Source organism: Glycine max, chromosome 10 (assembly GCF_000004515.6).
Source record: "Glycine max cultivar Williams 82 chromosome 10, Glycine_max_v4.0, whole genome shotgun sequence".
NCBI classification, from domain to species: Eukaryota; Viridiplantae; Streptophyta; class Magnoliopsida; order Fabales; family Fabaceae; genus Glycine; species Glycine max.
The window spans coordinates 11752485-11777601 of NC_038246.2; the positions used below are offsets into that span (position 1 = coordinate 11752485).

Genomic DNA, 25117 nt, shown 5'->3' on the forward strand with positions numbered 1-25117 from the left:
CTCTTTGTAGATCTCATCAAGAGGAGGCTGGTCACTTGTTTTTCAACTGCAAGGCCACTATTGCTTTATGGTGGGAATCCATGAGCTGGAACAGGATGGTCGGTCCCCTGGCTGAATCCCCAGCAAATCATTATATCCAATTCTGTGAGGGTTTTGGAGATGGTAAAAAGCAAAATCGTTGGCGTTGTTGGTGGATTGCTCTAACAAGTTCCATATGGCAGCATAGGAACTCTATGCTTTTCCAAGGCAAGAGTTTTGAGCCTTTGAAAGTGATGGAAGACGCCTTATTCCTTATGTGGTCATGGCTAAAAACCAGAGACAAAAGCTTCTGCCAATCCTTCAACTTTTGGTCGTCTAATATAGTGCAATTCTTTGGTTAACTGATTTCTCAGTTCTGTTGGGGATGGGTTGTATTTGATTTTTCAGTTTGCTTCTAGGGGGCTTCATTTCTTTTTGTATGTTTTTCATTTGTATCAATCACCAGCAGTACCTCTGGTGCTGCTGTGTTTCAGTTTCATTAATATATATATATATATATATATATATATATATATATATATATATATATATATATATATCTTTGGCCCTTCAAAAAAAAAAAAAAGTATTTTACCAATGCCATAGCCATATATAGCCTATTTAGAAAATATTTGTGGCCTTGGAATCGGCCTATACATGCATGTTCAAGGGTATAGGTTTCATGCCAAAGAAATAGAATCTGGCTGCCGTTTGACAATACTAGTTGCATTAAAAGCATAGCTACACTAAACTTATAATGACTGTGTATAGTTCTAATTTTATTGGCTGTCCCCTAAGGTAAAGGTTGAGCAGCAATTATTCTTCACCATAACTGCATTAAAATCATATTCACACTTCTTTTATACCTGTGCAGATTTTTTATTTTGGTATTTCATTGTAATAGACTTTAAAATGTGTTACTAACTTCACCATAACTGATTAAGAAATGTTATCGATGAAGAACAAAATACAAGCAAATCAAAGTGTAATAATTAGTTACAGGAGAGGTGCAGAAAATCTGTGCAACAGTACAGGTAGAGGTCACTGGGGACCAAACTGAATCTGGTGCAGGCTTGCTCATTACAAAGATAAGCAAGCTGCTGTTGCTGTAACATACATTATATGATTTTGTCAGAGCCAGGTTTTACTGAAATCATCTACCTGTGGTTGCCTTGACACTTGAGCAAGGAAATATGATTGCATATAGTCAATGGAGATCCACTACAGTTTTTAAAAACATGCAAGTACCTAAACATCTAGTGAGTTAGCATTTTGAATCTGAGTCAAATGAAGGCCTACCACATGTACTAATACAAGCGTAAAGGAACTGTCCTGTTTGAAGAAATTGTGCAGATGAATCCCATCAAAAGCATTTCCGGTGAACAATGGAAGGCCCAGTTTCATCATAATCTGCCTTGGTTACATGCTGATTTTGAGGAAAAACTACTTTGGCAAGTATGGCACCTCCCACCCATGCAGAATTCATGGTTAAATTTTCTGGCATGTATTCTGGAGGCTGCAAAATGACAGATTACCGGCCCATCAGAGGAAACATAAATTAATACATGAATAATTTATATACATAAGTATAGGATGACAATGAACTCTTATAACGATTAGCCCACAACTCTATCCCCACAAAGATAGGAAACAGGGGAGAGTCTCGGGGAACAAAAAAACATCTGAATAACAAAATAAAAGAAAACCATGGACAGCAAGCATTTTGATCCCATATTTCATTATCATACACGCCAGATTTCAAAAATTAATGGCCACAAAATAAAACAAATTCTTTCAATAGCAAAATACTCCAAGATAACATAAATATAATGATATAATGTCTGTCAGACACGCGTATTACATTATTTACTTGACAACATGATTACCTTTACTAGGGTAGGTCGAATAGCAGATGAACTTAGGCTAGATTCCTTCTGAAATCTCTCTTCAAAACCTGAAGTAAGAACCAACATTGACGAGTAAGCTTTCTCATAAAAAGCTATCAGCTTACTGTGAGATAACCTCATCTTGTCATGAACATACTGAACAAATTGATGTCTTAACAAACATAGGTTTCCTGGTTAATCAGAGGAAACCTAAATTCCATATGCAACTAAATGCAAAGAAGTCACTGAACAGTGGAGTATACAGTATATTGATGCACATCAAGGAACAATACATGCAGAACAGCACAGGACAAGGTTTGTTCAGCCTACTATTTGGTAGTGAACGCACAACATAACAAATTGCAATGTTCATTGTTTGATACACATCAGTACGAGAAAGCACTAAATGAATTTTATTATAATACCCTTAGTTCTATATAATGTTTATTTTGCATGATGAAAAGACACAAGATTTCGATATTTTAACAGTTAGCATTATATATATATATATATATATATATATATATATATATATATATATATATATACCACCTCTGGGGTTTCATGAAACACAAACACCCCTACCTTTTTAACATTTATAGTAACCTCCCTTATAGGGGGGGTTGTGTAATGTACAAGGTGTCAGGGTACATTTTTCAAAAATTAAGGGGAGTTAGTAGTGTAGAGTAGATAAAAGCAAGGGAAATTTTTGTAGTTTCATAAAACCTTTTGGGTAGTTAATGTAATTTACTTAATATATATATATATATATATTAACACATTATAATCATTATACTTTAATGACAATATGGACAAAGTCACGAGTGTTCTCCATGTCTTTAATGAAGTCTTGCCCCTGGCTAATACCACTGCCAAGGAACTAGAGCTACTACTGAAGTTCATGTTATTGGCTTTGTATGGTTACTTGATCCATGGTTTGAGATTAGATTTTGAGCTCTCCCACGGTACCCAACTCTGAACTCTTGTGGTCCAGCTTGTTGCCTGCTCTACCCAAATCACTTGTTAGCTCTTGCCCCAATGGATTGCAATTGGATCCTAACATCCCACCACACTCCGCAGCCCCAACACCCAAGCCGGCTGGCTGTGCACTAGCCCTTTGACTAGTCCCAGGCGAACACTGCAATACCAGCATCACCACCTGCACCACTTGTTTGCAGCTAAGAGACATGGTTGAAGCCTCTAATAACAATTGATAAGCACCCAAGCATTTGGGAACCCTCCCTTAAATGTTAGCTGTAGAGGGGGGAGAACCCAGCCACTTAATTACTCCACCAAACATCCCATACTACTTGATGAAGGACTTAGGCACCCCATAATCCCCAAGTCCCTATCATATTGCTTCTAGGTAGTTGTTCCTGTGAGCTCTAGAAGCCATATGTGACTCTTGTCTTAGAAAATAGCCATAACACACCTGAAGACAATCACTCTCTCTCTCTTGCCTTGCCAAATTTTACCTTGTTTAGTTAATACCGAAGACAATAGAAAACATAATAGTCCAATATTTAGTTCTGTTGTACTCAAATTAATGAAAAAACAAAGGATCCCATATACTAGATTCATGAGAACTAATGAAATAACGGTTTACCAGTCATAGAAGAAGTGCCACCACAAACCACAGTATTTTCAAGAAGTTGCCTATGATTTTCAGATGACACCGTTGAAATAGCATGGACAAGCTGCTCAACAATGCCATGAGCCTCCAAACCCAATAGACATGGCTGGAATAAAGCTTCGCCAACAGTATATCTTTCTCTTCCAATTGTAATCACCTACACATAATTCAACAATCAAGGTTAGATCAAGTCATAAAATATAGAAGATCCAGTTAAAAACAAAGGCAAGTTTGAGCAAAAGCTTGAGTATCATATTTCAGTTTTCAAATTCCAACCTTGAGGACAAGGTTGATTTTTAGGAGGGGTGTATTGTTAGGATATAAGGAGAAGGGAAAGTTAGTTAACATAGTTAGACTATTAATAAGTTAGTTGGTTAGTTAGTTAGAGGGGTTTATTAGATATAAATAAGGGAAGGATAGGGGAGATTCAGCTTTGGATCATTTGTAATTGAGCATTAGCTCTTTGTGAAAGGAGAAATCCTTTGTGAAGGGGAAACCCTTGGGAGGAGAGTTTTCTCTCCTATGTTTTCTTACTATTCAATAAAATCTATCTTTTCTTTCCCATTCTGATTCATGGCTCCTAACAGTAGCTCTTTCCAAGACATTGGCAACCAACTCTAATATGCCATAACTAAGGTGAGCTTTGGGGGGTGACCACAATTAAGACAGGTTAGGGGTGACTGCAATTAAGGTGGCTTTCCAACAGTATATCTTCCTACATTTAACTCAACGGCCCTATCTCTGAACTCTTCTAGACTTCTCTTATTCATAGTGCAAAAAACTTCTGCTAAGTGGCATAAAGCCATCATTCCTATTAAAAGCTACCACCGCCACATTCAACTGTTTGAAGCCCCTACCACCTTGGTTCAATTCAAAGCCCCCACTATCATTGTTCAACCATTCAAAGCCGCCATCACTGCAGTTCAACTGTTACAAGTTTCAATCATTGACTCAGAGCCAGAGGCTCAGCCTTGCATTTTGTTGAGCCATGCAGGGTTGTTGTTCCTCCTTGCCTTCTTGAGTTGTATTGCATCACTGTCGATCACAACTATTCAACCTTGCATCTTTGTTCAGCCATTCAGCCTTACATGGAACACATCAACTGTATTTTTATGGTAATAGAAGGGCAACGGTGTTTTCACAACATTTTAATACGTTCAAACGCATTTTTGTTGATTGATGAGGTTCAAACTATTAACTACTAGAGAAAGTAATTGCATCCACATCTTATAGGTTATACTAGTTAACTAAACCAAAATAAACTGGATAACTGTTATGCCTTAAATCTTAACTGGAACCTTTTTTCAGATAATTTCAGTTTGGCTCAGCTTTTACATTTAAACCATACCATGCCCACCCTTGTGAAAGGTTCATGGCCTTTCCACCACCTCTATGATCATAACATTCAACAAGTAGGAAACCAATAACTTCGTACACTAGCTCAAAGCACAAATTTAGATGTTTCCTGTCTCATTCACCACATCTTTCCTTTGGAAAATAGGAATGGTGTCAACAAATTTCTCAGAACCCTTCAAGTCTCTATGAACTAAGATATAATGTATGCAATGCATCCATATTAGATTACGGCCATCTAAAGTAGAAATATATTTAGACCTGAAATAATCTTCAATTTAACATATTCAATGATAATCTCCTATCCTCTTATTGATGTATACAATAAACAATGTTGTGACTTGTGACTTGCAAGACATTCAGACTTCAACCAACTAAAATAGAACCTAAATAACTATACTCAATCAATTCTAACATTCTGAATGCAAAAAAAATCCCAGTTAATATGGCCTTATATTCTAAAGCCGCTTCTAATGACAACCTAGCAAGCTTTCAACATCAATTAATAAAAGTACCGCTAAACAGCCTCCTATTGGAAAATAAATTTTCTAGCACAAAGCTTTAAGAGAACTTAAAGAGGGATTCAATCAAAATATCCAGTTCATTTGCATCATAGTGAAAGAAAACTCTACGTGATTCTAAAGTGAGCACTGCTCTCATTACCAATTCTTCAACCCACCCTCCCTTTCATTTTTGTTTGTTTTCCATTTGTTTAACCAATTTTAACTCACACTAAGATTGTCAGATCTATAGTAAAACAAACTTGATAGAAGAACTGGTCAAATATATCAGGAACAAGTAAATGAGCAAGCATTGGGTAATAATTATTTGATAGAGGAACCAATAGGTGTACCTGTCCATCAGGAAGGGTATGTGTCTCCACAGGGCAGGAACCTTGGGTCTTCTGATAAGCTAATTCATCTTCAACACAGCACGAGTATTGCTGTTTTATGTTCTCAACATCAGAGATGCTGATATTCACTAACGGATTGGATTTGCCAAGTTCTTGAGCCAGGAAATTAGTTAGATCAATACCTCCAAACTCAAATCTTCTTGAGGCAATGTGGTTAACAGCACCCTCAATCACTGGTGCAATATCTGATTAGGCAAGCCAAAAAGATCAAATTGTGCATAACTAGTAAGCTCAACAGCAAGTTCGTTTTGAAAGAGAAACACTCAGCCATCTATCTACTCATCCACTTATATAATAGCACATATAATATTTGTTAGAGCTTCAATGTAATGGCCATCTCAAACAAAGATCTAAACCAAACATATCAGGAGAGGAACTAGTCTTCCAAGTTTCTACCATGTATAGATAGTTTTAAATCAAAGACAATACCCTTAATTATAATAGTATTGTGTTTGTAAATTGTAAATTTAGTTTGATAAATAGAAAATACCATAAGTGAAATAGGTTGAAACTACTTCAAGAATTGAAGTTTTGCAAAATAGGCTCTTCGAAATTGATTTATTGCAATTGTTAAAATAGGAGAAACAGAGGGATAATTGAGTGAAAACCGTGTCAAAGTACACAGCGGGTGCATGTTTATATAGGTTAATTACATTAATTGTACTTAGAGGATATTATGTTTCCTCTAAATCAGAGATTATGTTCCTATAAACAGCAATTATTAATAGAATCAGAATATTAATTCTGATTTTAAACACACCCCACCAAGCTGAAGCTTACTATGCTCTCAGTTTGTTACAAGAAAATTTATTCCCACTAATAAATAAAAAATATAAAAATTGAGTTCAACCAAAAAACTGTTGTCACATGGCGGTTATGGCAGTGCCTTAACGGCATTACGAAGGTGTAACGGCGGCCTCCGCAATCTGTTATGTGTTATTCTAGCTTATATAAAGGCATCCACCATGGCCATAACGTTGCGGACTCATGGCGGTTCACAGCAGGCATGGCGGGTTTTCTGTGTTTTTTCTCTCGAATTTTTTGGGCTCGGGCTAGCCCAATCGAAACAACCCGACCCGAAACACAACTGTTACTCCTAGACTAACCCTTCCTTCTACGAATACAAAACTCTTCTCACACTCACTCAAACCCTAGCGGCACAAAACCTTCCCTCTGTGCAAACACTCCAGCGACCTTCTCTGCTCTGACATACTCTGGTTTATTTCTTTCTTTTTTTCCTGAACTGTTTTTCTCTCTTTTTCTCCTCTTTTCAAATGTTCTTCTTCATTCTGTTTATTATGTTTGTTTATGTTAGCGGTGAAATTCCCGTTTTCAGAAATGTCGTCCTCTGTTCTGTTTTTTTTCAGAATTATTATTAGTTTGTTGTCCTGAGGTTTTTTTATAAAACCTTATCCTAATTATTTTTCAGTTATAGGATAATTTCAGGGACAGACACTCAACCAAAGCAATGCTGTTTATATATATATATATATATATATATATATATATATATATATATATATATATATATATATATATATATATATATATATATATATATATATATATATATATATATATATATATATATATATATATATATATTTTCGTAATACCTCTGCAGGCTCTAGATACCATTGTTAAAATAGGAGAAAACAGAGGTATAATGAACTGAAAACCGTATTAGAGTACACAGCGGGTGAATGTTTATATAGGTTAATTACATTAATTGTACATAAATAGAGGATGTTATGTTTCCTCTAAATCAGAGATTATGATCCTATAAACTGCAATTATTAATATAATCAGCATATTAATTCTGATTTTCAACAACAATCAAGAAACCTTGCATGTTGCCTCCAAGCCTGTCTTTCAAGAGTGAACTATGCATATCAATAGACTGTCATTTCATCTGAGAAAAGAATCTTTCCCTAGATTACTACCTCATTAGTGAATTCTAAAGATCAACGAGCAAACAGCTTTACTCAATCTCTCTGTGGGGCCAAGGGTAACTTATATAGTAACAAGCTTATGTTTACCACATGTAAGCTTTAGGGAGAGATTGTTATTTATCTTGAATCAATAGAATATGTTAACAAATATGCACTTGCAGTGGTATTTATCCCTAAAACTAGATATTGAATTGTAAGCAATCTGGGAGAATAAATCCATGAGGCTGATATGACTTCTCTCAGGAAAATTCAAACATTCAACTAAGCCATTCAATTCAATTAGTAAAACAGAAGATTAGGAAAAAACTGATTTACTGGAACTACCAATAAATCAACACAAGAAACCTAGGTTACATCTAACAAATACAGAGCCCAAGCATGAAGCCATCCAATTCTTTTCACTTAGCTATGCAGATAATGATGGCATGTGGAATAGGCAAGGTAAAATGAATATGCAATTGCAAACAATAGTCAATTTTTAAGCATCCCTTCGACTCTTTTTGGCTTTCAAGAGCTGATGGACAAAGTCTCTGGCAATTTATTTGATCACTGACACATGATAAAGCAACTTAACATTATTTTTATTTTACTCCAGCAATACAGAGATTTAACTACAACATGTGTCTAGTCACCCATAGAGTCCTTGTCCTTGGTGCACGAATATCACATGAATATGTGACAGAATAACATATACACCCACATTTTCAAATTAGACAACTTGACGTACAGCAAGCAAATCAAATAAACCATTTTTATATGTAATATTTATTTATACAAATCAAACAAATCTTGAATTCCCATTCTTTCAGATATGCATACCTATTTTTCCATGACCAATATCAACTGTGCATCCAGAGATACGTCCTACAGCATATAGTGACAACACTGCTTGTTCGGAAGCATAAAACCCTGATATGTTGAATGTTTCAAACATTAGTTGCACTAACTGTTCCTTGTTAGCCTGGAAAACAATAATATATACATCTGTTAAGGAAACTGTTAAAGAAAAAGTTTAATTAAAGAATACTACAAACTTGTTACCCCCAATTTTGTTTTCAAGGATTGGCTGATCGATTATATCAGATAGACAGCTTATTATGTAAAACGTAAATAATACACTGATATGTACAAAAAAAGATGGCACCAAAATTGTCAAAGAGTATATAATAAAGATTTATTGAGTAACTAGGGAGGCAAATGGATGAGTATATGGGCAAACACACCTACACTAGAGAGTCCAAATACACATTAAGACCCTATAGGATAAAAAAGGTATATAAATACTTATTCAAATAAAGCTTGTTAAATAAGCTCTGTTGTCATACGTATAAGTGCCCTAAAATAAGCTGAATAGGAATAACTTCGAGAAATGCTAATGTAGGAGTGGAGTTTGGACAATTCAACAGAGTAAATTCAAAGTAACTATCATAGAACTGGCTACCACAAAAGATTATTTTCATAAACTTTAATACGTAACCATGCCAAAGAAAAAATCACCCAAAACAGGGCTAATAGTTAACAAGTGCTTATTGCAGCATATAAGCCTAAACAAGCTGAAAATAGGGTCATCAAAACAGGACATTGTTAAATCAGTAAATTTCCTTAATGACAACTAAAAGCATAAACTTCTAAGCTCAAACCTTTGGAGTACAAAGTGGATCCGTGAACAGTATTTGTCCTTCATTGCCCATTTCCCATCCAAAGCCAGTATACAATACATAATGCAGCAAATCCTCCATGGCATCCCAATCACTGACATAACCTCTGCACACCGGATCAACGGCAACGTCATCGACTGCCGGGTTATCCGTCATCGACCCATCATCGAGCATTCGCTTCATTTGGGTAGGAATTATCTGAATCAAAAGAAGCCCAAATTAGGGACACAATTTCTTTTATTTTTGTTGAGAAATGAAAAATAGAAGCAAAGGGAGAACGAGATTTTGGGGTGAGAATTGATTTCGTACCATGGCGGGAGCTTGATCGGGAATCGCGAAACCGGCTTTGAGGAGGCTGGAACCGGGGTCGACCACTGCGGCTTCCATGGCTCTGCAGTCTGCACAAGAACGAAAACACTAACCCTAGGTTTCGGTCTTCTGAAAGGAGCTCTAGCCTCTACTCTGGGCACTGAACTGAGAGAAGCGAGAAGCGAGAAGCTGCAGAAGAAGAAAACGAAGAAGCAATTACAGTTTTTAGCGGGTTTTAATTTGAATATATGTATGCTGCTGCTATTTCGTGGTTACCATTTGAATTTTTTCTTTTCTTTCTTTCTTTTACTAGCGGAAAGAGAGATTCTAGCTCAGATATGTTTTTGTCTCAGGAACTCGGGTCATTTAATTGTATTTTTTACTCTCAAATTTTATTTTTTTTGGTGAATTTTACTTTGGTTAAAATATGTTTTTTATTTCATAAAATTATCAAAAGTTCATTTTTGGTTCTTGCAAAAAAAAAATTAATTATTTTTCATTTTTATAAAATAAAAATGTGTTATTTTTTTATTAATTTAGACGAATCTAAATTTGTTGGGATATTTTTTAATTTAAATTTGAAAATATAATTTTTTGAAGGTTAAAAATCTCCACAAATAACATAAAAAAAAATCAAAACACAATTTATTTGTGATTAAAAATTGTCACAAATTATAAAAAACAAATTAAAAAATACAAAAAATTTCTTTTGCCTAAGGGCACCTCACCACCCCTTTTGCACCAATCCAAATCTATTTAAATGGATTGGATTTGGATTTCAAATCCATATTTCAAATGAATTGGATTTTAAATATAAATTCATATTTCAAATTCAAATTAAGACCAATGCAAAATTTTAGCCAAATAAAGCTTCCTAATTTAACTGTTATACAACTTGTTAAACATGCAGCAGTGTTTTCACTATAGCAGCAGCCAATATATTCACATGGTGTACTTAAATAAAGCTCAAAGGCAAAAATGTTTATAAAAATATTGAGCTAATTACTAAAGGTTAAAATAAATCTTCCTAATTAAGTTGTTATACAACTTATTAAACATGTAGCAGTGGTTTACCTATAATTTTAAAGTATCATAAGTATTCTTGTATGTCATAATTATATATTCTTATATGCGAAAAGTGAAAACCAATTACTAAAGGATTCATAATCATATATTTTAAAGAATACGCCACCTCAAGTTCCAAATTCCCAAAACCAATATAAATTCACAACACTTTGAGTTTCCTCATGGAACAAAACCAAATGATCAAATAGTCAAGGTCAGCAAGACCATACCATTCGGTTGAATTGCCTCCTTGATAGTTTATAAATATCTATTATCTCTGTATTCATTATGTTGTTGAGTCATACCCAAGACATTAAGCATTTCAGGATAACTTTGATGCAAGATATCTACAGACCATAGGGATAACCCACCAATTGATATCAATATTCGGCGTTCTGATACACAAGATCCTCCAAAGAGGTGAGTGTATAGCATACTAGCTGGTGAGAGTTTCAAATGTTAATCATTATATAACTCAGAGTTTCAGAGAAGAAGGAATTTATAAGAAAGTCATTTTAGTAAGAAGAGAGTATTATTTGATTCAATGTGCCTCAACATACAGACTCATCCCCTTTATATAGGAGAGGAATGGACACTAACGTATAAAGTCTTATCTGGGGAAGGATAAGCTTATTACAACAACAGATAACATAGAATCTATTTTATTATAGAAAAGATAAGGCTTAGTAGACTTAAGATAAGGCATCTTCTAAACGACTGACACTTGACACACAATGACGAAGATAGGATTATCCTTATCCTGAAGATTAATCTCTTTACAGCACACCCATATACAACATATACAAGATTTCTTCAGCAGTCACTAGTCTGATCTGGTGGATAATGACAAGTTGTAATGTTGTACTTCTGATCTGGTGAGACTTCCGTACACTAGGTGGTGATAAGGATATCTCTTTTTGTGTAACAATTCCTCCATCAATTGAGCATTGTAGTCTTCCGAGTCTTGTTCTAATGCAGAATGCCCATCAACCAAATCTTCCACCTTTTGAAACTCAAGTTCCGAAACATAAATCTCTGTTCGGATCTGAGCATCATTAGTATTCTGAAGTATTATCCTATCAGTAGGATAACTATCCCTTGGCCTTTGAGATGAACTTGGTAGATTTGGATCCACAAATTTGTATGACTAATTATTGACTTCACAGAGATGTCTTGCCGGCTGGTTGCGATAACTTTCCTCCAAGGAATATGCTTCAAAAGTTCCCCAAATTTGAGCTTCATTTCTAGACCAGAGTTGTCCTTGCTCCATAAGGTAAGGTTGGTGAATAATCACAATAGAAACTAGTTCTCCTATGAGATCTTCTGAGATTCCTCTTTGTCTCACAATGTCTAGAATTTGTTTCAACTTCATACGCCACCATGCTAAAGGAGAAAACCACTCTAACATTGTCCATAAAAGATATTCATTCTTATATGGATCTGTCTAGATGTTGTATGTCATCAAAGGTTTTATGGCGATGGGGATTGAATATTGTATTGTATTACACCAAATGGCCCATATGGTTGGTTCACACAAATCCCACCCAATCTCACAGAACAGTTCAAATATACCTCCAAAGGGTATCTCAGGGTCAAATATTTGTGTTGGAGTGTATTTGAATCTCATGGTTTCATGCAGAAAAGGGAAGTAATGAGACTTAGCATATTCAAGGATCTGTGCAGGAGTATGGGTAATCAATCCTGAAGGGAAAACCTTGATAGTTTTGGTTGTTTCAGATAATGGTTTGGTTTTACCATGAATATCAATGGGAAGGAGTGAGTGGAAGTTACCACCTTAACGGTCTTGTTGTTTGGTATGGATAAGAAATCAGGAATCAATTATTCTTCCCTTTTATGTGTTTGACAGAAAAATCATATCTGAAGAACCAATCCTTGAGCCTTAAAATTTGAGGATATGGTGGAATCTTGTTTTTAAATTCCAAAATTTTTGGAAATGACAAATTGTCCATGCAAACCTGAAACTGGTGTCTTCTCAAATGAAAATCAAATTTCTTGATTCTCTTTGAATGTAGTATGATAATGTTTCTCAGCTTCCTTGAATTGTCCACTAGCATGGCCACACTAATAATTCTTCTCTCCTTCCTGTTCTATCATGATAGCTCTCCAATAATGATCACTTGCATCAGTTTGTAATATCCTCTGACCTGTTCCAGGAATCTTCAAGGCTGGGGGATTTTGGGCATCTTCTTGAGTTCCTTGACTGTTATCGTCTGTTCTTCTGATCATGGAGAAGAGTTTTTCTTCAAAAGTTTGGACAATGAACTAGAATATTGGGCTGCTCTGGGGATAAAATCTCTTATATAAATTACAATTCCCAAGAATTGTTGGATCTGTTTGACTATGAGATTTTCATCAGGAAAATTTAACAGTTCTTGAGCTATGTGAGGCTGAGGCTGGTAAGTACCCTGGGAAAAATGCATCCCTAAGAAATCAATCTGGGATTGAGCAAGTTGAATCTTTTTTTCTAGCTATCTCAAAGAATTGATTCAACAATTTTTTATGAGAGGCAATATCTTTTGAGAAAAGGAGGATGTCATCTATGTAGACAAGTGTGTTTCCTAGAATAGGTTCAAAGATTTTGGTCATGGCTTTCTGGAAGAGAGAGGGTGCTACTTTTATACCAAAAGGTGGACTATCCATTGATACGCATTTGGAATACAAAAAAGCTATTTTATATCGATCTTCTGGTTTTAGGCCAAGTTTCCAAATACCTAATTTTAAATCAAACTTTGAAAATAAGTTTGATTCTCTGATCAAGGTTGGGAGAGATGAGGCCTTTGGGATTGGAAACTTATCATATTTAAGAAAATGATTGAGAGACTTATAGTCAATGACTAACTTTTTCTTTCCCCTTAATTTTTCAGCTTTTTTTTTCTACATAAAAAGCTTGGCATGCCCAATTTGACTGGATTGGCTCAATCAAACCTTGGCTTAGTAGATCTTGGCATTCTTGTATGGCTGCTTGTAGATCTAAAGGTGTCATCCTGATGGGTTGCTTTTGTTGGATTGATATCTTCATTTAATCGAATTGGTAGATCAACAAAGTATTCTTTGTTTTTCCATAAAAGATATGGATGGTTGAAATCTTCATGACTGTCTGCACATCCGGAGGAAATCTTTTGTTTAAACTCTCCAACTTCTAGCGGGGCTTCTGCTAAAGAGAAGAGCCTTGTAATTTCTGAAAAAGGCTTCAATTCTCTTTTGAATTTGATCCTGGTATAATGTATTTAGAGTTTATTGGCAGCAGTATAGACATCCATTCCTATGAGGAGGTCTCTATTAGGCAATTTGCTTCCAATGACTTTGGTCCAGATGATATAATCAGGGAAAAACACTTAATGCCTATTGGACCATGTGTTACTAAGTCTTCTGAAAAATTTCCCATTAGCAGCTACAAGATAGGCTACTTCATTTTTCCAATATTCTTGTGAAAGAATATCTGGATTCATCATCGTCCTCTGAGCTCCAGTGTCTATAAAGGCAATAACATTGATAGGTTTTTCAAACTTTTTGGCCAACACTTGAATTTCAACACATGGTTGAGGAATCGCTAGCCTGATAGACTGTTCTTCTTGTATAGAGGAGATGGGGATTGGAGAAGCTGAAGATTCTTCATCAGAAGAATCTGTCTAATTTAAGGCAAATTCAGTATCCTCATCTAGTTCACTTTGTTCAGAGTACAGAGATTCTATATTATCAAATTCACCGATTTGAAGATGAGAGATTAGTCTGATGGCTTTTGGTGACTTCTTAGGATAATTTTTTGCAAAATGTCCTGTCTATTTGCAAATGAAACATCTTTGTCCCCTGGATTTTCCTTTCCTCTGTCTTCTCCTAAAAAACTTCAATGGCCTTTTTTCCGCTTGGTATCAACTTGTAAGACTTTCTTTTTCTTTGGTGAGCAATGACAGGTATTCTCTTTGCATTTGATCTCCAAGTAAGGCTTTTTGGAGCATGCTCTGCTATACTTGGATTTTATGTTCATGATATCTAAGAAATACTGGTGTTGTCTACATAATTTGTCAACGACCTCCAGAGTGAATTGATGGATTTGTCCCATAGACATGGTAGAAAAATCCATTTGGGCGGCCGCTACCATCTTGTTTAATTCTGGTTGTATTTCTTCTGGTAATGAAACTACATATGTATTCTTCAGGCTAGGATCATTGAGACCATTGAGAAGATAAAATCTCTGATTCATTCTTTGGAAATGTTTGTCCAAATCTTTTATTTTTAAAGAACAACACCTCATTTCAAACAATTCTTGTTTGATCTTTCTTTCAATGATCTTTCCTTCTCCAGTACATTCTTGATGGAGAGTTCCAGAACAGCTACAGCAGATCTCAATTCATGGAACTGGTTTTGACGCACAGCTCCTAGATTGTGGTACCATTCTTTCAATGTTCCCGTCATCCGACAACAAAATTCTTCAATTACTTTGTAAGGATCTGCATCTTTCATGAATTTTGTATCGAGCCATGCTCCCATCTCAATAAGTTTTTTCCTCCATTCGGCTTGGAGGATGAACCCTTTGAGATCATTGGTTCTTCTTCTACAGGAGAATCATAGAATGGTTCTTCTGTGGAGCGGGCTATCAAGATGTTTGAGATGTCCATGTGTCCAACCTCTTCTTCTTCACCAGAATAAGATTTTTCTGCTTCTGTCGAAGATTCTTCAAATTGTTCCTTAGATTCATCAGATTATGTTATAGTTTCATGAGATTCTTCTGAGGCTTCTAGCTTGTGTTGAATCGATAACTGGGAGTAGGGATCTTGATAATCTTGAAAGTCAAGTGGTCTTTCTTTAGAGTTTCTCTTAATCTTGTGGAAGATTCGACTAACTCTTCAGAAGAGATATTTAATTTTGTGGATTCTCTCTTTAGAGGTTATGGTTTTTTCTTATAAGCTGAGGTTGTGGGCAAAGACCAAGACGGGCTAGCTTTAGGAAAAAAGTAGGCGGGAGGGTTTGGGAATGGAGAATAGAAAGTAGGAGAAGCAGGGGTTAAAAAGGAATAAAGATCTAAGACAACCTTTTGTTTTTCTATCATCTTTGATTCTATGCATCGATCCAGATCCTGGACTTGAGCTTTAAGCCTCCTTATTTCTCTTTCTTTGGCATTAGAAGCTGCTTCGAAAGTGTTCTTTCACCATTCTTCTTCAAGGCAAGAAATTTCCTTGGAAAGTTGATGGTATTGTTTCTTCATCCTTTCAGACAGATAATGTAATTTTTCATCATTTGTGCTCACTTGGGTACATATCTTGTCAATATTCTCATCTATCTTTTTTCAAGAGATGATTCTAGGCTCTGGCATTATCTGTTTGCCAATTTAAGACTTCTTTGGCTTGGCTAGGGCTTTTAAGCTTCCCTTCTGGCCCTACTTCCGTAGGAATCATGTAAGGCTTGGTTGAAACTTTTGTCATTGGCTCTATTTTTCTGTCAAGAGATGGAAACTCTTGATCATAGGATGTGGAAGAAAACATCATGCAAGGTATAGGTGTTTTAGGGATCTTAAAAGATGGATGATTCCAACCTAGAATTTTTGTCATCCTTTTCTCCTTCCAAAAAGGGTCTTTTGGATATTTCTTCTTTATCCCCGTCCACGGTCCATTTCCAGGGTCACTCCTCCTTTGTGGTGGTGGAGGTGGTTTGCAAGGCCTTGGCTCTGGCTTCCATCTGTCCTCATCATCATCATCATCTGTATCTTCGTCTGTGTCTCCATCATGGTAATCATAGGAACAGTCTGAATCACACATTTCGAGAGCAGCATCCCAGATAAAGTGTCCATTTACTTTATCTGAATATATCACACTTCCATCTGCCTTGACGGAAAAATATCGGCATTCTGTTGTCTTCTTTAACTTTAGGTTTTATCATTAAAGAATGAAAAACCTCTGAAGAGTTGCTACTACTGGCTTCATCTGGTTTCTTGAAGGTCATGGTTACAAGCCCATCTACAGATCTTCTAAAAGTGGTCTGAGAAGTACTAAGAGGCTTAGTATTCTCTCTGAGCTTCTCGTAACCGGTCACCCATTGAAGAGGGATCAACTCCTGCAGTTCTTTTCTAGAGATGTTTCTGGGGATCTAGACAATAGATGAAATTTCTTCCTAGTTATTAGCTAGGATAAAGAGAGCACTATAATGGCTAGTAGGCATAGATAGATTGACAGCATGATTATGTAATCTATATATGATCTGATGATGCAAGGTAGCAGAATGAGCTTCGGATACTTGTTCTGCTCCAATGATCTGGATTTGGATTTTCATTCTTTGTGGGAGAGTAGGATCTCTCAAATTGACGTTGTAATTTGGGAAAATGATGAGAACTACACTTCTGGCATGGAGAGTAGTTATTACAGTTCCGATCACGGCATTTTCATAATGGATGTAACTGGAGTCTAGAAGGGATACTCTGGTAGTCACAGGAAGTCTTCTTCTGCCATGTAAGGATAATTCCAGCCTAATTGCTCCATAGTGAAGATAGGTGTATCCCTGTTGTTGCCAACCTCTGATCAGTTGTTCATTGATCTCAATATTAACATATTGCTCCTCAGAAGTAGCAGTTAGAGAGCACTGGTCCATTCTTGAAGACTGGACATATTCTTTCATATGGTCCTCTTCTTGCCTTAATGGTAGTAAATGAATAAACAAATAAAAGCAAATAAAGTGCATTGAAAATTTGTTGTGCTACACAATATTGAATACCAGTCAGGAGTATCTTAATGGAAAGGCAAGCATTATGTATAGGAGTTCGGATTTGGGATGTCAAAATGTGTTTACAATCGAACAAATGGTAGATCTGTTGAAGCCTCTAAGCTAAGTCAATCCCAATGCTATTTGTTTCATGATCCCAATGCTAAATAAAAGGAATTCATCCTACACTTGAACTTGACCAAGTTCTGTCATAACCATAATAAGATACTAAAGTTACTAAAATTAAACCAGAATATGAAGTCTGAACAAAACTAAATACAAATAAGAGTTTAAAGTTTTGAAATTCTAAAAGTACATCCATCCAACAACAAAATGCCTTTCACCAACCTCAACATTACCTCTGCCTGGGACCAAAACCAATAGTTAATTTACACACAATCCAAAACAAAACAAAATTGACATGCAGAGTGTAACATTGACATACCTTGCTAGTCTTGTAGACTATAGGAATTAGCACTAATACCTGACACTACTTTTCAAGAAAAAAAGTAGTTGAACTGGCAACATCTTGCTGAGAAACCAACTTTGTAAAAAAACCCAAAAAAACTTCTTGTTACTCAATAAATATTTTAATTAGAATATTACTATAGAATTGGAACATCAATATACCTTTGTCAAAACTTTGAAACTCTTCAAAATCAAAGTCTAACAATGATGGTATAGAATTTTAAAATCAATATACCTTTGTCAAAACTATTGTTCTTGAAAATTAGAATATAATATTCTAATTCTATTAACAATAGTGGTTTATAGGAACATAATATTTGATTTAGAGAAAACAAAATATTCTCTATTTATGTGTAATTAATGTAATTATCCTATATAAACACGCATTCATTGTGTTGTATTCTAACACACGGTTTCAATCAATTTCCCTTTGTTTTCTCCTGTTTTAACACTACCCACCGTCACCCATGGCTGGATTTATCTCTGATGCCTCTCATATATAATATATCCCCGGTACCTCTTGTGACCTTTTTTGTACATGTCCAAACTACCTTAATTGATTTTTGGTCATCTTTTTCTCAATTAGTGCTACAACTAACGTTTCTCTTATATAATCATTCCATATCTTATTTCATCTTGTGTGGCCTCACATCCATCTTAACATGCTCATTTATGCTACCCCCACCTTTTTCTCGCGTTCCTTTACATCCCAACATTCACTACCATATAGTATAGTTAGATGTATAACATTACCTTAAAAGTTACCTTAGAGTTTAATAGGTACTTTGTGATCACAAAAATCCTTGATGCATATAAGTGTATGCATATTTAATTCTATTTTTTTGTTTGATTTTGTTGTATAATGATCACTATCTTGTATAAATTCAGTGTTATACCTTCTTGAATTCTACTTGTGGCCAGTCACTATCAGTAAAAGACAATTTGAGACCATGCCAAAGCCTTTTTGAATTTAACATATAAGTCAATGTACAAAAGCTAATATTGTTCAAGATATCATTAGGCATTTTCATGAGGCTGGTCTGCTTTTTTTGTGCTAAAATTCTGGTAACTAGATTCTATAATTTTGCTAATAATCTGATGTTTAAGCTACCAAATAATTTATTTCCTCCTTGGTTCTGGTTTTTGAGATGGTTTAGTGTAGTCATAAATGTGATGAATCTATAGGCATTTTCTAGCATTGAAATTGTTGTTCTCAGTATAAGTTCCATAATGTTCTCATGCTTCTATTTGTGGAATTCAACTGTTGATCAATGGAGCTCTAAAAGTTGGGGCTCATGGTGTTATGGTTGGATGTGCAGCATACAATAAGTGTCAAATGCAAAATTCTCCAACCCCTGCCCATTTTGCCTGTGTGAAGTCTCAAACGCTTTCAAGCATCACGAGTCAAATCTGGGGAACATGTTCTAAACTTGGTGCAGTCATCATCATCATCATTATTAATGTGTTATAGGTCAGAATAATGATGATTTTACTTGTACTGCTACTACATGATCTCAAAAAATCAACAATGTATATTAAGTAATATCATATCGTGAAAACCTTTTGAGAAATAGACATATGTATATCTTTTATTCTAGGTTAAAATAGTCTTTCTCCAATATGCATATTTGTCAAGAACCAACCATCTAAAAAGTGTAAGTTTTACAGTTGATTTCCATGAATGTTTGGTATAACCTAATGTGCCTTATAATGCAAATATCCATTGGGCTTAAGGAATGAACAAAACACTGGCCGATATTGTGAATGTGGAAATAGACAAATATAACCTATTAGTTGATTTTCGTGCTTGTAAAATTTCTAATATTAATGATATAGTTACTATGCAAATATAGTTATTATAAAATTTCTAATATTTGTATGCTGGTAAAGTTCCTCTGTAGTATTATATAAAATGATATAGTTACTATGCAAATATCCTTTGGACTTCGGAAGCGCAAAGCAGATTCTGCTGTACAAACTTGCACGGTATAGTTACTATGAAAAACCTAATTATTTGAGTGCTTAGAACAATATTTCACTTTGTATTTAGATGGAGTTGTCAATGTCCATGATAAACTACAAACTTCAATCCTCAAGCAAATCTTACCTATTCTTCTTAATTTACTTTTATTTTCCCTGATTTCTATTCATGGATGGTAAGAAACTAAGAATACATGTTATGTGTTAATTATCTAATAAGTAAGGAAGCAGTTAGTTCGCAGCTAATTACACAATCAGGAAATAGTTAATTAAGAAGCCATCATTTTCTATCACATTCAATTCAACACAGCAACTAGTTGACTACTTCACAACCACCCAACCAGACTATCCGGGCAGGCTGACCAATCATAACACCTAGGCTTAACCGGACAAGACGACATATCCCAACTTCAATATGTAATCCCTTCAAACAACACTAATCTTCATAATCCTTATCAATATTGATTAAACATGTACAAAACTGCACTGGGCTCTTGAACCAAATACATTGAAAACAAAAAGCCAACTAGAGATTAAGTCCAAACAACCTGAACATGTACAAAGGCACAGGGACCAAGCTTACCTCGAACCCAAACAGTGACAATGGTAGTGAGATCTAAAACAATGGCGCGATGACTTGAAGCTTTCCTCGTACCTCGATTAGGTCACCACGAAATGTACCTAGGGTTAACCGAAACAACACAAACCTAGTAGGTTAGACGAAATGAAGCTTAGAGATCAAATACTTTACCTCACTCAAAATGACACAATGCGAGAAAAAACCTAATCCTTGCAGCGAGCACGACTTCCACAAACCAACTCCTTGCAACACACACAAACAAACATCCTTGCAGTGAGCACAAGTTCCCCAAACAAAGAAACAAAGAAGAAGAAGAAGACAACAAAGACTAAGGTCCTTGTGGTTACAAAGAAGAAGAAGAAGAAGAAGTTGTACCTAGGTAACATGGCTACGTGTCACGGTCGCGAAGAAGCTGTACAAAGAACCTGAAGAAGTTGTACTCACGGTCGCGAAGAAGAAGAAGTGAAGAAGAAAACGAAGAAGCAAAAATAGAGCGCGAGGAAAGTAACTAGGGGTCGGGTTCTGAAATTTTAAAATATGAGTCCAACATCGGTTTTCAATAAGAAACCGATGTTAACTGAATGAAGTTAACGTTAACATCGGTTTTCTGAGAAAAACCGATGTTAACACCATTTCGTTAACATCGGTTTTCTATAAAACCGATGTTAATTAAAAGACGTTAACATCAGTTTTTCGAAAAACCGATGTTAATTAGGTTTTACGGAAAACCGATGTTAAGGAATATACATTATTTACAAATATGTCACCGCGTTTACCTTAACATCAGTTTTTTTATAAAATCGATGTTAATTTGACAATGTTAAATGTGCTTTTTGTAGTAGTGTCAGAAGAATGTTGGGTGGCTTATATTACTCTATATCAGATAAGACTAAGATTAATGGTCTGTTTGGATGTACTATTGTAAAAGATCTTATAGACAAAGAACTTGTTCAAGAAGCTCTTATATGAAAAGTTACTTTTACATAAATTAATTTGATGTTTGGATGATAAACTCTTGAGTGTTTATTTAAATTAATATGGTATTTGGATTAAATTATAGAAGGTCTTTTGCATAATTAAAATTACCAAAAAAGATATTATATGCTTTGACATTATTAAAACTAATAATTAAATACTTAAACATTATTATATAATTATTAAATGCCTTAAATAATTAAATATTATTAAAAATAATAAAAATTACTTTTTTTCTTCTATTTCATTTATAAAAATATTTTAACTTTATCATTATATTTAAAATATTGTTATATATTTTCTAGAAATTTTGATTAAAAAATAATTAATTTTATAAAAATAAAATAAATGTATCTCATAAAAATATAATTATACGTCTTTCTACATAATTAATTTTCATATTTAAAATCTAATTAATTTATTGTTTTAGTAATGTTATCACTTACATTCTAGTTTATAATTTAATTATTATCTATGTAATTATAATTTATAACAAAATATAAAATGTCATTAACCTCGTAATAATACGATCAATAATGTCTTCCAATATAAAATTGTTCACATGTACCCATACCATAAACATGCAAACTTGTATTATTAAAAAATAGTAATATTACCCTTCATTTTATAGTTTTTAAGATTGAAATAATAAATGGAATATATTAAAAAATGTTAGAGAATATGCTTCTTTTATCACTTCTTTTAGTTCTTTATCTATCTTGCAAATATATTCTTTTTACACAATCTGAACATGACAACCCTGCTAACAAAAAAAAAGTTGTAAACCATTCCCTTTATGCTACCTTTCAATATTTAATTATGAATAAAATCAAAATAAAAATGAAATAGAATTAAGTTACCATCCATTATTTGCAAATATTATCATGAAAATGAAAACAAAGATAAAAAAATCCACCTAATACCATTGGAAGAAAAGAAAAAGAGAGGCATGAAACAGAATGAAATGCCTTACACCATGTACCATTTTATTCCACCTTAAGCAATACAAACAACAAAGGCCTATAATCATTTTATTTCATTCTAATATATTCCTTTTCACAGGGAGAGGAGATATGCATTATAGTTACAATTATATCAACATAAGATCAAATATTAAGATTTACTTCATTCCATGGTCTAGATACTACAACAATAATCATAATTGCAAAATCAACCTCTGTAACTTGAGAATAAATTAGTACTTCTTGCCACTTTGCATCCAAGAAAATGAGAACCTTTCTTCACATACAACTTTGCCTTATATTTAATTTGAAGAGTGTGTATGAATGAACAAAGAAATTATGCAGCAGTCAACCAGTTTGCAAAAAGATGGGAACAAACTCAATGTAGCACTCATTAAAAAAAAGGGGAAATAATCCTATTAAAAACTAAATGATTATTCTAAGAAAAAAATGGAGAAAAGAAAGAATAATAAGTTAAACAATTGAAAAGCCAAGTAAATGAAAAGAAAACAAAAGCTCCCTTTTTCACTCATGATTTTGTTCTTGACAGCCATGAACATTAACGTATGAGTCCATGTGACAAACATTGGAATGTGGTGGTTCCATCAGATCCATCTGAGGAGACCCACTAAGGGATTATTGTATGAAGCCAAAGGCAGTATACAAAGGAATGGTTATGCTGGTACAGATTGGGAAACTCTACTTTAAATATATGCTTCATTAACTTAAATAGAAGTTATGCGCATTAACTTAAGCTTCACTAATCACTATACAATATAATGAATGTCCGAATCACTTCAGTTATTCCACTAAAACAATGTTCTATCTCTACGTCAAAATCATTCTACAACTGACTAGATTCACACAACATGAGCACTAGCAAGTACCAATGGCAGTAATCAAGTAGAATGACTATCCTACTGTACAACAATACCTACTCCCCAAAACTTCTGGTATATGTTCTTTTATCAGGCACCATAGTGAAATATAAGTTTGCCGCTCAATTTAATGATTCAACTCAAAGTTTTATATTCCAATATGAGTACAAGTAGCAACCAAGAACTATTTCTCTGCTGGTAACTAAGTTGGCACTTGGAGTAGGAACTAATTGACAACATACATCAAAGCCTCTTTAAAACATGGCTTTAAAATAATGAATGCCAACGACCTGCTCAGAAAGGATTTTGGTTCCACCAAGTCTTCCTCTATATTTGGTAGCTTCATTGGAGACAATAGGAATCTATTTTACAGATGACATAATATCAAGATAGATGTTATGCCTATGTCTGTCAAGATGGGATTGCAAAATCAACCTCTGTCATTGGATACTACAACAATAATCATAATTGCAAAATCAACCTCTATAACTTGAGAATAAATTAGTACTTCTTGCCACTTTGCATCCAAGAAAATGAGAACCTTTCTTCACATACAACTCTGCCTTCTATTTAAGTTGAAGAGTGTGTATGAATGAACAAAGAAATTATGCAGCAGTCAACCAGTTTGCAAAAAGATACATCTCATTCAATCATCTAGAAGCGAGCCCAACATCTAGTGCATTGTGCAATATAGTCTCCCTTACAATCAACATTGTAACCCAAAACTTTTGGATTTCTAAGGAGAAGTTTCCTAAGAGAATTTCCCTTAATACAACTCTGCTCCTCCAGGATCTTTACATTACCTTTCAACTCTTCCTCCAAATTACATCCAAGAACTTCTGGAAACTTTTTAAGCAACTTGGACAGATCATCATCTAATGGTAAATAGAAAGGGTTGGTCCAGGGAGTTCACATTTTCAATTTTATACTAAAAATATTTCTCTATTCCTACTATTGTATATGAGGTTTATTTCCAGCATTCACCTCTTCTATGCACACTTTCGACATAATCTCAGTATTTTTATCACACCATTCTACTTTCTTTATTTTCACAGGAACTTGATTGAGAGAAATTTCACAAGCTTAATGAAACAAACAAAAGCATAACCCTAATCCATAACAATTCGAAATTTAATGAGAAGAAAAAGAAATTATTGAAGAATTGGTTAACCTGTGATGCTCACAAAGGAAGAAGAAGAGAGAACGAAGGATGATCAGAAGATGACCAAGAATGATCGGAAAGAATGACGAAGATCGGAACCACGAGGGAGGAAGGCACAACAAGAGAGGAAGGAATAGCACATTGAGGAAGAAGAGAGAGAAATTTTGAGGGTTTAGAAAATGAGGAGGGCATGCTTTTTCATTTTGAAATTTTTTGAGGACATAATTGTTCAAGCATTATTTAGGAAACAAGTCCCGAAAAGGCAATTTCAAAAGCTGAAAATTTAAACATTAGGAAAAGATATTCTCACAGCTTTCACTTTTCTAAAAGCTAAAAAAAATTAATAACCAAATACTCTTAAAAAATAAAATAAAAATATCTTTTTCTAATAGATAAAATGATAAAAGATCTTTTGGATACAATCCAAATGAGTCCTAACTCAAGAACCATACTTATAAATTATTAAGCGATTCAAAACTAACACATCATTCATAATTTCTATGAATAATCATGTGATACCTACACATATATTCATTAAATTAAAAATATAGATAAGACTTAATTGTGTTATCCTTAATTTAAGGATCTTACTCAATTTTAAACATTAAATGTAA

The 25117-nt window shown here is 34.4% G+C and overlaps 1 protein-coding gene across 5 annotated transcripts; it reads right to left on the reverse strand.

Annotated features, from left to right (window-relative positions):
- Positions 1–943: 943 nt before the first annotated feature.
- LOC100803056 (actin-related protein 7) lies at positions 944–24712 on the reverse strand. Of its 5 annotated transcripts, XM_014763067.3 has the most exons (11): positions 24513–24712; positions 20902–20938; positions 20730–20768; positions 20530–20627; positions 9723–9911; positions 9396–9611; positions 8575–8716; positions 5744–5988; positions 3511–3694; positions 1905–1972; positions 944–1534 (listed from the first exon to the last, which is right to left on the reverse strand). In XM_014763067.3, exons 5-11 carry the CDS (start codon positions 9798–9800, stop codon positions 1382–1384), a joined length of 1086 nt encoding a protein of 361 aa, XP_014618553.1. In that variant the 5' UTR covers positions 9801–9911; positions 20530–20627; positions 20730–20768; positions 20902–20938; positions 24513–24712; the 3' UTR covers positions 944–1381. The 5 variants fall into 5 exon arrangements, with proteins under 5 accessions (XP_014618553.1, XP_006588903.1, XP_040862010.1 ...); XM_006588840.4 differs by lacking the exon at positions 24513–24712 and having other exon boundaries at positions 20902–21223; XM_041006076.1 differs by lacking the exons at positions 20530–20627; positions 20730–20768; positions 20902–20938 and having other exon boundaries at positions 24513–24703.
- Between the last annotated feature and the right edge of the window lie 405 nt (positions 24713–25117).